This window comes from Scophthalmus maximus, chromosome 15, assembly GCF_022379125.1.
Source record: "Scophthalmus maximus strain ysfricsl-2021 chromosome 15, ASM2237912v1, whole genome shotgun sequence".
Lineage (NCBI taxonomy): Eukaryota > Metazoa > Chordata > Actinopteri > Pleuronectiformes > Scophthalmidae > Scophthalmus > Scophthalmus maximus.
Window position 1 is genome coordinate 1,312,501 of NC_061529.1, and position 15,000 is coordinate 1,327,500.

At 44.5% G+C, this 15,000-nt stretch overlaps 2 protein-coding genes across 2 annotated transcripts in view; both read right to left on the reverse strand.

Moving 5' to 3' along the window:
* The window catches only part of coch (coagulation factor C homolog, cochlin (Limulus polyphemus)), a 14,480-nt gene extending 14,342 nt beyond the window's left edge, over positions 1-138 (reverse strand). Inside the window, exon 1 of the mRNA XM_035610050.2 lies at positions 1-138. This exon is cut by the window's left edge and continues 210 nt beyond it. The gene's annotated coding sequence lies outside the window, so the exon portion shown is untranslated.
* Positions 139-3,476: 3,338 nt separating this feature from the next.
* scfd1 (sec1 family domain containing 1) overlaps positions 3,477-15,000 on the reverse strand; it is a 13,292-nt gene continuing 1,768 nt past the window's right edge. The window contains exons 3-15 of the mRNA XM_035611085.2: positions 14,645-14,715; positions 14,427-14,508; positions 13,807-13,903; positions 13,589-13,659; positions 8,765-8,844; positions 8,039-8,101; positions 7,127-7,202; positions 6,356-6,409; positions 4,689-4,741; positions 4,557-4,590; positions 4,310-4,375; positions 4,134-4,202; positions 3,477-3,800 (exon numbers count right to left, since the gene is read on the reverse strand). Of these exons, the coding sequence (XP_035466978.1) occupies positions 3,777-3,800; positions 4,134-4,202; positions 4,310-4,375; positions 4,557-4,590; positions 4,689-4,741; positions 6,356-6,409; positions 7,127-7,202; positions 8,039-8,101; positions 8,765-8,844; positions 13,589-13,659; positions 13,807-13,903; positions 14,427-14,508; positions 14,645-14,715 (840 nt within the window). The 3' untranslated portion in view covers positions 3,477-3,776. The remainder of the gene's footprint in view (positions 3,801-4,133; positions 4,203-4,309; positions 4,376-4,556; positions 4,591-4,688; positions 4,742-6,355; positions 6,410-7,126; positions 7,203-8,038; positions 8,102-8,764; positions 8,845-13,588; positions 13,660-13,806; positions 13,904-14,426; positions 14,509-14,644; positions 14,716-15,000) is intronic.

The window sequence follows — 15,000 nt, forward strand, 5'->3', positions numbered from 1 at the left end:
GCGAAAATGAGAAACAGAAGAACTGAGGACATCAGAGACAGAGCGACGATGTCCTCCTCCTCTTCTTCATCTTCTTCCTCAGATGATGATGATGATTCTGGAATCATCTGTTGTTTCTGGGTCCATATGAGAATCATAATCATAATTTACACGGAGCTGAAGTGAAGCAGCAACGAGCTTCTTGTTATTTAAGCTGCTTTTCTCATTGCAGCTCAAACCTCTTGACCAATCTGGAACTTCACCACATTCCTGGCTCCGCCCGCTGTTTTGAAACAGTGAAAAAAACAGAAAAACACCTGAATCATTATGTTTTGATCACACATACACTGTGTGAAACAATATCACACAGTGTATGTGTCAATCAATATCAATCAGTGTGTGTGTGTGTGTGACACACTTTGGCTAATGGTCAGAGGTCATCAGCAGAGGAGGCGGAGCTTAAACCTGGCGCTGTCCACTGGTGATCGTGATGTTCTGGCCCTGGAACATGGACACAAGCATAACTCAAGAAGAAAAATACATTATCTCTGTTTTCTTTAATTTACATATTTAATCCTCAGTAAAGAATTCAGATGTAGGTCAGCGTCGTGGTGGTGACGATGTCATGAGAGTGAATGAGCACCGCTGACACAAAGGACGAGGAGAATCTGAGATGATACATGTGACGTGTGTGTCAGGTGCTCCTCGTTCTGTATGTGATGTCAAGGCGCCGCCTTCAGGGTCTCGTGTTGATGGCGAACTGAAACCCGGTACGTTACTGTCACGTCCATCTTTTCTCACAACGTTGAACACGAGTAAATATTTTCGTGTTGATGTATTGAAGTTGTATCAGTGGGAAAAACACAAACAGATGAAACTATTTTTCTTTGCAGATGACGTGGCGTCATTCACGCTGCAGTCGGTGTCCAGGGTAACAGCGGTTTGGGACGAGCTCAAAGGAAACCAAGAGTTTTTCTTAAAAAGTGAAGTGAGGCTGACAACACACACACACACATAAACATGAACTGTTGAATGAAAAACAGTCAGACAGGATTGTCGATGGCAAAGCTACAGTGCGGTTGTGCTAACTGGGGCTAACTAGCTAGTGTCCAACTTCCTCATTTGAATATGAAAAATAGAGATGTTGGTAAAAGAAACTTTGATTACCGTTATATATTTTGTTGTATTCATTCATCTAGTAGCTATAATTGGCTGATTGAATGATGGGGTTACAGTATCCTACTGGGGGTGCACGGTCACAGTCTGGCCCCTCTGGTAGGGATCATACCATTTTTTTGTGGCCCTCTATCGTCAGAGTTGTCCGTACCTGGTGCACAAAGCTGTGTTCTCATCTGCGTTGGTTTGTTTTTCTGCCCAGTTACTTGAAGAACGACTGAACCGATTTCCACGAAATGTTTGTCGGACCCAAGATTTCTTTTGACTTTCTGTGCCATGGCAACAAAGATGAATATATGTGATATTTCTCACATCATTCCTCACAAAACATAGGAGTTGGCTGAGTGAGCGTAGCCTCCAGAAACGTTTCAGGATTTACGTTAACTGCATCAGAGCTTCACGTTTCAGAAGACACCAGGTCTCCGTCCCGTGCCGGTGCCTCGCGGCCGCAGGACTCATCACGTTAGCCTCGTTCCGTCACCTCTGAGGCTCCTGTTGCCGCCGAGGGCCCGGGCGAAGCTCGGGGTTGTCTTGGTAACGTTGCCCCCCCCCCACACAGAGAGAGGTGAGTGTACCTGTGTGCAGGTGAACCGCCCGACAACAGACAGCAGCGGTCAGGAATTCAGCTTGGCCCGTTCCCAGCATACACCTGGAAAACTGAGGAGGGCGAAGAGAACGTCTGAGGGAAGAATGCGGTCGGATACACGTCGGCCGAGGGATGGAAATATTCATGTGAACAAAACGTTCATCTCTGACCAACTCAAATATCATTGTACATACTTACAACAAATAGTGAACACATGTAAATGAACCGATGTTAAACAAAACACATGATATTTCATAAACGGTTCAGGCTGAACTGTCGCCATAGACACGAACGACGTGAGTCAGACACCCTGGGGTCAGAGGTCAGCCGTAGAACTGAACGGGTCGTGACCTCGGGGTCAGCCCGCAGTGTGACGAGGACAACGTGCCGTCTGCTGGTTCGCTCCGACCAGCGATCACGTGGATCAGGCGTCGAGCCACTGAATCTCTTGTTTCGGTCTTTTGTGACTTTAAATCTTCCTGGGAACCTTTTTTTTTTCTCTTGAACGTATCAGTCAGGACTTAATTGGTGTGAACACCTCCGGTGGTGATGGGATGTGAGAAGCTGCCGAACGTGTGACAGGCTGGAAGAAGTTTCACAGATTAAAACTCCCACGATGAGCAGAAGCTGCCGAGTCACGAGGAGAAGAGGGATTACCTGCGACCACGTGTGTTCTTCATGTGTTAATAAAGGTTCAATCTCATTACTCAGAACGTAACATTCAACAGTAACAGAATATGTGCCGTCCATTTTTTAATCCGTTTCTTCACCTTTCATTTCCTCTCATCTCTCCTCGTTTCTTCTTTGTTACACTCCGTCTCCTTCCTGCCCTCTCGTCATCTTTTTACTTCCTCTTTCTTCTGTGTCCGTTCTTCTCATCACTCACTCCTTCACCTTTTCTTCTTCTACTCTTCCACACCGTTCATCTGCCTCTTCCTCTCCGCCCTTCTCTACTCCTCCTCCTCACTCTTCTTCACCTCCTCATAGTGCTCCTCGTGTCTCCTCCTCTTTATTTCAGCTCCCAGGTCATTAGGTCAACATAACAGACTTGATATCACTGTCACAGAGCATAGATCAACTGTGTGTGTGTGTGTGTGTGTAGTTGAACTGTGAGAATCGTTTCCCTCCTTTCGTCTGAAGGGGGGAAAAAAGGAAAAAGGCGCCGCCTTTCGAGCCGACGTCGTCACTTTTTCTTTAATGCGGAAGAGTTTTTGTTGCTATGATTAACACTTCATACAGATGTGGATGTTGTCATGATCATCATCACTTGTTTATTGGACATCAGAGGAGGTTTTTTTATTTAAAATGGTGTCGTAAAGAACACACACAAACGCACGCACGAACAGATAAAAATGCCACAATGACATAATCCTCAGATTGGTCTTAATTGTTGGTCCTCACAACTACAGGAAGACACGTGTGTGTGTGTGTGTGTGTGTGTGTGTGTGTCACCTGCTTGTCTTCTGAGAACCTGCAGGAGAGAAAACCATTGGCAGCCTGATGAACGACGTGTGTGTTTTATCAGAGGTGGCGACCTGCGTGCTCCTTCTCTTTCCATGTGTCGTACAGTGAGAAAAACGTCCCTAGATTCTGGGCTCTTTCAAATCAATTTGTTTTTATTGAATTAACCGTGATGAAGGTGAACATGAAACAAATAAACAAAACACTTTAATATATCGTCAGGTGGAATGAAGACGAGGCTTCGTCAACACGACCGAGACGAGAGCTGAAGGAGTGAGACTGAGAAACTTTATTAGTACAGAAACATGAACGACAACAATTTACAGAGTTTATATAAAACAGTGGAATAAAGAGAGAAAGAGAGAGAGAGAGAGAGAGAGAGAGAGAGAGAAAGAGAGAGAGAGAGAAAGAGAGAGAGAGAGAAAGAGAGAGAGAGAGAGAGAGAAAGAGAGAGAGAGAGAAAGAGAGAGAGAGAGAGAGAGAGAGAGAGAGAGAAAGAGAGAGAGAGAGAGAAAGAGAGAGAGAGAGAGAAAGAGAGAGAGAGAAAGAGAGAGAGAGAGAGATGTGGTCCTCGTCACTTTTGGCCGAGCTGGGCGAGCTGCAGAGAGGAAACATGAATGTTACTACGGCGACAAATATTCATCATTGGTCATTTTCATAAAATGCAAAATTTTCCAAAGCGTTGTAGAGCTTTTATTTCTTCGGCGTCGATAACGGTGACTCAGCTGGATTATATTCATCTTTACGTTTCACACGTTTCAGAATCATTGACCTGGTTTGTCTTTCACAGACACAATCAATATCTGACGTTTGCTGATATGGACACTTTGATTCTACAGAGTTAACAGTAAAGAACAGGTGTTTATTTTCTACATGTTGTGTTGTTCTTATGATGTTATGATGTTGGGATGTATCATAAAGTTTATTTCACCTGCTTGATGAACTGAGTGGCGTTGAAAAGTTCACTGCAGCCGTAAACCACCTTCTTCCCCTGCTTGGACTGAACAAACCAGTGACATGTCACATGTACAGTAATGTGTACAGTAACACAGTACCTGCAGTGATAACTACAGTAGTACCTGTAGTAATAATACAGTAGTACTGTACCTTTGAATAGTCCACCAGGTTCTGGTACTCAATGTAGTTTCCTCCTCCCACCACGAACACGATGGCCTGAAACACGTCAGATCAACAGGAACATGAATTTTATTCTCATCACTTTAATATTAACAATGTGGATCTAGTGGTTAACATATTTTTTGTTAACTTTCAATCGACTTTACAGTAAAAAAATATTGATCATAGAAGTTTTAAGAGGATTTTTTCTTAAATATTTCATGTAAAAAACGCTCACCTCCTGAAACGGGTTCTTGTTCCTGGGAATGGAGCTGAAGAGGAAGAAGAGTGAAGATGATGAGAGCTTTCCTGAGCTTTCTGTTATTGATTATTGATCTGATCGGACTGGAGTCAAAGGACGATGTCATACCTCTCGCTGCCTCGCAGCATCTTTGGGTCAAAGTATCGATAGTCGTCTGTTTCCTGGAAGATCAGAGAGAGAAAATCATCAGACTGTATATAAAGATGATCACTGACTGTATATAAAGACCATCAGTGACTGTATATAAAGATGATCACTGACTGTATATAAAGACCATCAGCGACTGTATATAAAGACGATGACTGACTGTATATGAAGACGATCACTGACTGTATATAAAGACCATCAGTGACTGTATATAAAGACGATCAGAGACTGTATATAAAGACGATCACTGACTGTATATAAAGACGATCACTGACTGTATATGAAGACGATCACTGACTGTATATAAAGACCATCAGTGACTGTATATAAAGACGATCAGAGACTGTATATAAAGACCATCAGTGACTGTATATAAAGACCATCACTGACTGTATATGAAGACGATCAGAGACTGTATATAAAGACGATCACTGACTGTATATAAAGACGATCACTGACTGTATATAAAGATGATCACTGACTGTATATAAAGACGATGACTGACTGTATATGAAGACGATCACTGACTGTATATAAAGACCATCACTGACTGTATATGAAGACGATCAGAGACTGTATATAAAGATGATCACTGACTGTATATAAAGACGATCAGTGACTGTATATGAAGACGATCAGAGACTGTATATAAAGACGATCACTGACTGTATATAAAGATGATCACTGACTGTATATAAAGACCATCAGTGACTGTATATAAAGATGATCACTGACTGTATATAAAGACCATCAGTGACTGTATATAAAGATGATCACTGACTGTATATAAAGACCATCAGTGACTGTATATGAAGACGATCAGAGACTGTATATAAAGACGATCACTGACTGTATATAAAGACGATCACTGACTGTATATAAAGATGATCACTGACTGTATATAAAGACCATCAGTGACTGTATATAAAGATGATCACTGACTGTATATAAAGACGATCACTGACTGTATATAAAGACGATCAGTGACTGTATATAAAGACGATCACTGACTACATATTAAGACGTTCAGAGACTGTATATAAAGACGATCACTGACTACATATGAAGACGTTCAGCGACTGTATATAAAGACGCCCCCACCTTGTGCCGGTGACGTCATGTGGAGTCAGTCTGTACAGTAATGATCGTGGAACAACGCAACAGGAGCTGTCATGTCGTCCGTCTATATACAGTCAATGGTTCAAATGTTGAACTATTCCTTTAATATTCTACATCATCTCCTCTCTGCGCACGCACGCACGCACGCACGCACGCATACACACACACACACACACACACACACACGACAATCTGATCGAGGGGAATGTGCTCTTCTTTTTTTTCATCTTCGTCCCAGTCCCCCCCCCCCCCCACAACAACAGGATCTTTGTTGGTCATCTGAAACTCCAGACGCTGAGAAACCTGCACAGTGTGTGTGTGTGTGTGTGTGAGTGTGTGTGTGTGTGTGAGTGTGTGTGTGTGTGTGTATCATGCTCTTCAGTTTGTTGTAACTTCGTATGTAAGTCCATCAGGTTAATCTAAATATCTCACTATTGCAGGTCAAGAGGAAAGCACTGAACACTGGTCACTACTTCCTGTTTCACTGGAGAACACACACACACACTCACGGGGTGGGACTTCATCTCCATCATGTTGTCGAGGATCCGAGTGACCGGAAGGTTCTGGGAGAGAAGAGAAGAGAAGTCAGGCTTTAAGGATCTGCTGAAGTTCTGTGGTTTAGTTGAAAGTGTCCAACTTCACGTGAGTCGTGTGACGTATTATGACATAAAACTACCAGCAGTAAATAAAAAACACATTGTGGACAAACTTTGATCAACTTTTCACATCACGTCATTCGGCTCAGAAAAGAGAAACCCCAGGGTTTTGTCTTGTCTTTCAATCTTCAGTCATTTGTTTGTTTCTGTTAATTTTTTAAGTTGGAGACTTAAGATGTCTGTGACTGACGCTGGTCTCAGTTCAGCATCTGCATGAAGAAAACAGATATCCCCCCCTCTGTGTGTGTGTGTGTGTGTGATGGTTATAAATCACTTCCTGTTGCTGCCAGTTTCTCCCTGAAACACCCCATTTATCATCATCACCATCATCATCATCATCATCATCATCATCATCACTGCTGCTTCCCAGGAACAAAGAGTCCGTCACACTGGGTGCACTTGATTTAACCTCCAGCCAGACACGAATGGGTGGAGTGCGGCAATTTTGGTGGCGAAATAAAACTGGGGTTAAATAAAAGCTCTAAAAAATCTGATGCAATAATATCAAACCTTTCTTAGTCAGGGTTTGATTTCAATGAATATCAGGCGAGATGTCGGTACAGGAATTTTTTATTATTCCCTGACATGGACTTGGGCCTCACGACGGTCACGGGTCAGACTCACATCCTGTTTGGGCACCAGGTTCTTCACCCCCTCCATCACAAACTGAGAGCCGCTGTTCATCACTCTGGAGAAGAGCCTGGAGGAGGAGGGGGGAGGAAGAGGAGGAGGGAGTGAAACAGAGAAAAGGAGGATGGAGGAAGAGGAGGAGACAGTGAGACAGAGAAGAGGAGGAGGGAGGAGTGAGACAGAGAAGAGGAAGAAGAGGAGGGAGGAGTGAGACAGAGAAGAGGAAGAAGAGGAGGAGGGAGGAGTGAGACAGAGAAGAGGAGGAAGAGCAGGGAGTGAGAGAGAAGAGGATGAAGAGGAGGAGACAGTGAGACAGAGAAGAGGAGGAGGGAGTAGTGAGACATAGAGGAGGAGGAAGAGGAGGACGGAGGAGTGAGACAGAGAAGAGGAGGAGGGAGTAGTGAGACAGAGAAGAAGAAGAAGAGGAGGAGGGAGGCGTATGACAGAGAAGAGGAGGAAGAGGAGGAGGGAGGAGTATGACAGAGAAGAGGAGGAAGAAGAGGAGGGAGGAGTATGACAGAGAAGAGGAGGAAAAGGAGGAGGGAGGAGTGAGACAGAGAAGAGGAAGAAGAGGAGGAGGGAGGAGTATGACAGAGAAGAGGAGGAAGAGGAGGAGGGAGGAGTGAGACAGAGACGAGGAGGAAGAGGGAGTAGTGAGACAGAGAAGAGGAGTGACACAGGGAAGAGGAGGAAGAAGTTAGACAGAGAAGAGGAGGAAGAGGAGGACAGAGGAGTGAGACAGAGAAAAAGGAGGAGGGAGTAGTGAGACAGAGAAGAGGAAGAAGAGGAGGAGGGAGGAGTGAGACAGAGAAGAGGAGGAAGAGGAGGAGAGGGTTAGGTTGGTCAGATCATCTGACTGACTCTTCTATGTTTCTCATTAGAACCTGGTGGATGTCAATGACTCACCCCATGGGTTTGACTCCACTGCTGCCGTAGTTGGCCGGGGCGGCGGCCATCTTGGTGAACGCCCTGGAGACAAGTGACACGAAACCACGACTGAATCACACTCTGATTATTAATATGTTTATATGTCCTGAAGGAACTGTAGTCAGATTTATCTGAGGTCACTCACAAAATACTGTAACAGATGAATTCAAAAAATTTAATCTGATCCGACTAATATGCCCTATATAAAACCTATGTTTTTACTTCCCATGTAAACATTTACTGCATCACCATTACATGAAAATACATATTCTAGAAGGTATATCAAAATAGTTCACAACAACAATTTGATCACATCTACAGATAATCACTGGACTATTTACACATTGTTATCATGTGTATTTATTAATAAGCAGAGTCTGACAGATATGGACTCTGGGGGACGATATTGGGCAGTTAACAAAATTCACTATATATATATATATATGTATTTTAAAATAATTTGTCAATGATTCCTAAAATGTCACTATCAACCCCTTGCGACAAAGAATAAATGGAGGCTTGATATTTGACTTTATTATAAATAACTAAGAAAATAACCCCAAAAATATAAACATAAATACACTTCGTTTCTGTTTTATTCTGTAAAATAAAAGTTTTCATATCAGCAAAACATTTACGTTTACGATGATATTATTGGCCAGCTGACGTGTCAGACTTTTACATTTTCAGATGGGACAAACTTACTTCCACTGTTTGATGTAGTTGAGAGGTGAAAGGTCACAGCCGGTGTCCAGCAGGGCCGTCTTGTACTGCTCCAGGTCGGACTGCAGAACACAGAGCGGACGAACAAACGTGATCAGGTGCCTCAGTGACTCTCGTCCAATGAATTGTGACCTGTGACCTGTGTGTCTAAAACAACTGGTCGTGTAAGTGAAGGTGCAGCGGACAACTGAGTCGTTAACACCAGGAACCAGACAAACAACAGAATCAAAGAAGATACACCAACATTTAGCATATCTGCTCAAAAATTAGTTGACATTAAGCATGTTAACATTATAAAAGTGTTTCTTGTCTTGTGTTATACTTTTACTTAAAGCTACAGTGTGTAATATTTTGAAAAACGTATTGTCCATAACTCTGTGTTGATATATGAGTTAAATATAGTTCCATGTGGTGACCCGACCTCCGTGTGAGTCTCTATGTTTTTACATCGTGTTGAATACGGTTGTTGAACTAAATGGTCCAGAATACGTCGCATTCACGTTGAATCTTCAGAAGCTAACGGAAACCGGAAATGGAATCAGCAGTGCACCGCCATAAAGTGTCCCCTGTTGGGCTCTCATTTGCCACTTTGCAACTTTACCACCAGATGGCGCCAGAAAATTACAAACGTTGCACACTTTGGCTTTAACGTAATGAGTGAGAGAGCGTGCTGCGGACACGTAAGCATGTACATATGATGAGATTAGATTTAGATTAGTTTAAGACTTTGTTAGTTTGTCTTTGTATACAGTTTTTGTTATTCCTATGGGAGATTCAGTTTCTATTTTATTTTATATCATCATCACATTTTCCCGTGCTGCTACACTTTGTGCTGCTGCATCGAACTGTAAGATTTGCCCTCCAGGGGAATTGGTCAATGTTTTTCAGTAACACAGCTTTCACTGTCCCAACGACGAAAAAAGCCACTCCAGGAAAACCTTGCGCTCAATAAACCGTACGATGAAAACATTCCACTCAAGTTCATTTTTCCTAGCGACAGCTAGTGAGCATGACGTGGTGTGTGTCCTGTAGCATCTACACACAGTTTCCTCTCCAGCGAGGGACTGGAGCGATTTCACAAGCGCTGAGCCACGTGACAGTGTGTGTGTGTGTTTCTGAAGAGCTGAAATCCCCAAGCACATCGCTCTGAAACTCGAGCAGCGGACAGGAGGGAGGAAGAGGGTGAGACGGATCTGAGAGGGGGGGATGTGAGGCCAGGAGCTGGTCTCAGAGGGAGAGGGATGAATCCTGAGGTGATCCATCTTTGCGGTGGATGAAAGAACGAAGGAGGACAGAGGACGAGCTGAGACTCGGCTGTTTCCACCTCTGTATAAACCATCTTTATCATCACATAACCTCCCCAACTTCCATTCATTTTTTATTCACAACCCACATGGTTAGTTTTTGTGTACCAGCGGTACCGAGGTCCCGATCCGATCAGGGCATTTTTTTTAAACCGATCAGCTTCACTGAGCACGAACCTCGTCAGCTGCGAGTTGGTCCGACTGTAGACGCCGTGGAGCGTCACTCTGGACCTGAAACACGTTAATCGCCAACAGTTGAGTCTTAACGTCGTATTTATTCTCCCGACTCTGCGACCGAGAACGTTGGTACCAACAAACCAGATGAGAACCAGCTTGTTCATTGGTCCACCGAGTGTTGTCACGTCTCCTGGAATTATAAAAATCGTCTCTCGGTCAGGGGGGTTTGCATCTGAACTTCTGCTCGTGTCGGCTCTTTGGTGGATAAATGACGTGAAACCAAAGAAACTGCCACAATCCCAGACGTTGGTGTCAGATAGGAGCTTCGACTTTCACGTTGGATTAAACCAAACGTTGGGTTTATGTCCAGATAAATGTGTGACATGCACATGACGAACAGCCCAAACGTTTACACCACAGCAACTGTCCAAACACTTCTGAGTGATGGTGTTTGACCGATCTCCAACAAGTTACCAACAAGAAAAACAAAGACCTCCATCACAGAGCGGTCGAGTCTTCAGAAACCCGATGTCAGTGACGGTGCAGAACTCGGCAGGAGGGTTCGTTGGAGAGTGTCAGCGGCGTTACTGATGATGAATAGCCGTGACTCACTGAGGTTTCTTGCTGTCACATCTTGGCGGCTGCTCTTTTTTAGCCGATGTTGAATGATCTCGGACTGAATAATTGAACCACATTGTTGAAATGTTTTTTGCAGGTGTGGGAAGCGGAGCTCTCTCTGCCCACAGCTGCTGGAGGCCTGGACCCACACCAAGCACTGACGGCTTGGGAACATTCCCAGGAACACACACCTGAAGGAGGTGATCTGCACCAGTTAATGTAGAGACTCCAAACAGCAAACTAAAAGTAAAAACAACCTCAGTCATTTCACGATGTCTTCTGCCAAACTCAAGCCGCTGCAGCTGCGTTCTGTTGACAGCGACTCTAACCAGGTCTCTTTCTCTTTCCGAGAGGAACTTGGCGCTTGTGACTCCGTCATCTTTGTTCCATCAATGGCTCAACATAACGAACTTGTGAATGTGGCGGAGCCAAGAAGATTGTGGCTATTGATCGGAGTAATGCGGCTGTGAGGACACGAGGGCGCAGCGGACCTGAAACCATCTGTCTAATCCATTCCCACTCTCTACTGGCGATCCTCCGCCGGTGATGTCAGCGTCCCCTGTGCCGGTTCAGTCCGAGTGTCGCTGAAGACGCCTGGCGCGGGACGACGGGACGAACTGGACGACATCACCCGGGACGTCAAGGGAACTTTTGTTTGTCGTCCAATTACACAAATCTCAAGATGAATCTCTGACATTTGAGACTTTACACCAATCGCGGAGAAACCGCAGAAGTCTAATGCTTCACAGGTTTTTTCAGCGAGGCGCTGAAGAAGTTCACCTCAGTTCTTCAGATGGAGAGATTCATCCCTGCTGACGACGTCACTTCCTGTAGAAGTGTTTAGGTTCTGTTTTTTTATTGGAATCTCAGCTGCTCGAGTCAAGTTTTCTTTCTATCGTAAAAACACTTCCTGTCATTTCAGTTCCTGCTCCAAACTTTAAGGGAGAGAGCTTGTTTCTCTCTTTGTTATTGTTGTTGTTGTTGTTGTGAACCGATGCGCAAACCTGGAGGCCACAACCGCTGTGTTGCAGCGCCACCCGCTGGCACGTCTCTCACGGTGTGGACGAGTGGTGTCAACAAACTGAACACTCAGTGTCGTGTGGTTCGGTCCGCACCATTTTTTTTCTTTTCGATTTACAGAACCTGGGGTGAGCCGACAAACACAGATTGTTTTTTGGCGCACACACAACCAACAGCTAATGGTCGGTGAGGGATCATTGGCTGATGTTTACAAAACGTGCGTTGCTTAGAATCGCATACTGCCCCTTTAATCTCTCAGATTCAGACGCCGCCATCTTGTGCTTTCAGATGACAATATTTCTAATAAATATAATATGACAATGATATCTCCAGAAACGGGAACGTCAAGCAACGACTCTGAGGAGTGAGATTTCCGACTCCATCAGCTGTAGTGGACTCGTAACAATAAGACAATAACTTTATCAGACTGCTGTTCATTCTTAAAATAAAACTACAAATCCAGATTATCAATATCGGAATTAGTGTTTGATTAAAAATATTACTGGCAAACTTAAATATTTGCGCCCTCTTAAATTTAAGACGCACAATCAACCCAATTCACAATTTGTCTGTAAAGTTGCGTTTGAGCCTCAACAACAACACCATCACGACCTGAGATGGTGCGTCTGCTTGGCTGCTCCCTCTCGCTCCTCCAGAGAAGAATGGGAACATTGTGGCGCGATGTGGTTTTCATTTCCCCCGTCCCGGAATCCCTTTTTTTCCTCGGTGTCCTTGGTTTTGTTCGTTGCAGTAAACACTGAACCGCAGGAAGATCACAGACGAGTTCCAGATCCCCCAGGAGTCACAGTTCTCTTTTCCTTCGGAGTGAGGCTTTTTATTTTGACAGAGCTCGACCACAGAAACCTTCTCATCCCTGAACAATCTGCCTCCACACGAGGTTCAACGCTGCCAACTCGCGTCTCTCACAGGTTCACGACCGAGGCTTTTGTTCACTGATGTCAGAGGTGTGAGAACGGACTATTTTAAAAACAGTCCTTCAAATCAGATTTATCCGCTGAACAACAACTCGAATTGAAACAAAACGATTTCTCCAAGACGTCCACGTTTTATCTTCTGCGTTGGATTTTCAGAGAGATGTCCGACGTCCTCAGAGCCAAGAAGGGTTTTCAAAAATGTTCACAAACTTAAAGAGAGATTTAAATCTCTAAGTAGATTTTTTTTTTTTACAAATATGAAATATGAAGTGAAACCAGGGAATGAACTCAGCCTGAGAACAGATGATTTGATCATCTCCCGACGGGGTCCTGAACTGAATCCACCTCGGTCCAGACCAACACACCTGAAAACACACGTGTCACCTGACCACTCAGGAGTAAACAGGAAGTAGATTGTCTCCCTCTGCAGCTGGTTGCTTAGTCACAGAAAATCCTCTGAAGTTGGACCAGCGATGGTGAGTCAGAGCAGGGACGACGATTTTCATAATCGATTAATCGGTTCAAGTGGTTTTTATGAAAGGAAAAGTCAAAATTCTCTGATTTCCGTTTCTGAAATGTGAATATGTTCTGGTTTCTTTGCTCCTCTGTGACAGTGAACTGAATATCTTTGGTGTGTGAGAACAAAACGAAGCATATTTTAGAGTTTGGGGGAAACACGATCCGACATTTTCTCACCATTTTATGAACCAAACCACTGATCGATTAATGGAGAAGATAATCGTTAGTCTCACCTCTGAAGGAGCCTGCTGAGCGCTGATGTAGTAGATGAGGAACAGTCTCATTTTGTCTTCTGGCGTCCCGGCTGAGGAAAACATCGACACACAGTTCAGTCAGATCTCGTGTTCGGTTCATTCCTCCGATGAAACAACTTTCAGTCCACCAGTTGGATTGTGATACAGTCCATTACTGTGATGTCACTGTGTGTGTGTGTGTGTGTGTGTGTTCGTACCGTCTGGGTCACTGATGATATCGAGCAGCGATTTGTCTAAAGTCGCCTTGCTCATCAGTTTCTCTTCATACTCAAAGTAAACGTCTAATTTTCGACTCTGTAAAAAGGGAAAAAGAAGCGAGTTCAGCTCCGATCAGGTGACTGATCGTACAGGAAGACACATTCACACTGACTCCACTTTCACTTTCATACCAGCAATTATACTGTATGTATGTTTCATTTTTGTTCACTTTTTTGTTTTGTGGTTTTGAAACAGTTTCGGTCATAACAACATAAAGACTGAACGATCGATTCAGCAGCTCGTCTCCGTCGTTCAGCGAAGAGTCCAGACTTCTGGACCCTGAGTAGTTCTGGACCGGTGACTTCCACCAAGTGTACATGAAAGGTTTTAATTCATGGATCTAGATGAGAACAGTTAGACACATTTGGTGACTGATCCAAATTAAAATGATCTGGATCCAGTGGATTAACATGAGGTTTAATTGGGATCAGAGAGCCAGAGCTCCGGTTTATCACCTGGTGTCGGGTTCTGCTCGGGTCTGAAGAACAAAAGTTCTTCTCCCGTGTGTGTGACTGTTGGATCATTACAGAGAAGTCAAGTGTCACGAGTGTATAAACACCTTGATGTGGTCGAGGACGGCCGTGGCAACATTGGTGTGCAGGTCGATCAGCCGCTTCTTCTCAAGCAGCTCAGGCAGAGAGCTGCAGGGCGGGCACACGCACACGCATGCACACGCACGCACGCACACACACACACACACACGTTTTAACAAATGATGACGACCACCTGTCTGTGTCTCCGTCTCACGGGTGGAGGACGTTTGTCTGTGAGTCGTACCTGACGGCAGACGTGAGCTTGGCTCTGTTGTCTGACATGCTGATGGCTCCTTCATCCTCCCCCTCCAAACCCTGCAGCCAGACAGGCAGAGAGACAGACAGGCAGAGACAGAGAGACAGAGACAGACAGAGAGGGAGAGAGAGAGAGACAGAAAGACAGGCAGAGAAACAGACAAAGACAGGCAGAGAGAGACAGACAGGCAGAGACAGAGAGACAGAGACAGACAGAGAGAGAGAGAAAGACAGGCAGACAAACAGACAGAAAGAGGCAGACAGGCAGACACAGAGAGAGACAGAGACAGACAGGCAAAGACAGACAGGCAGAGAGACAGACAGACAGACAGACAGGCAGAGAGA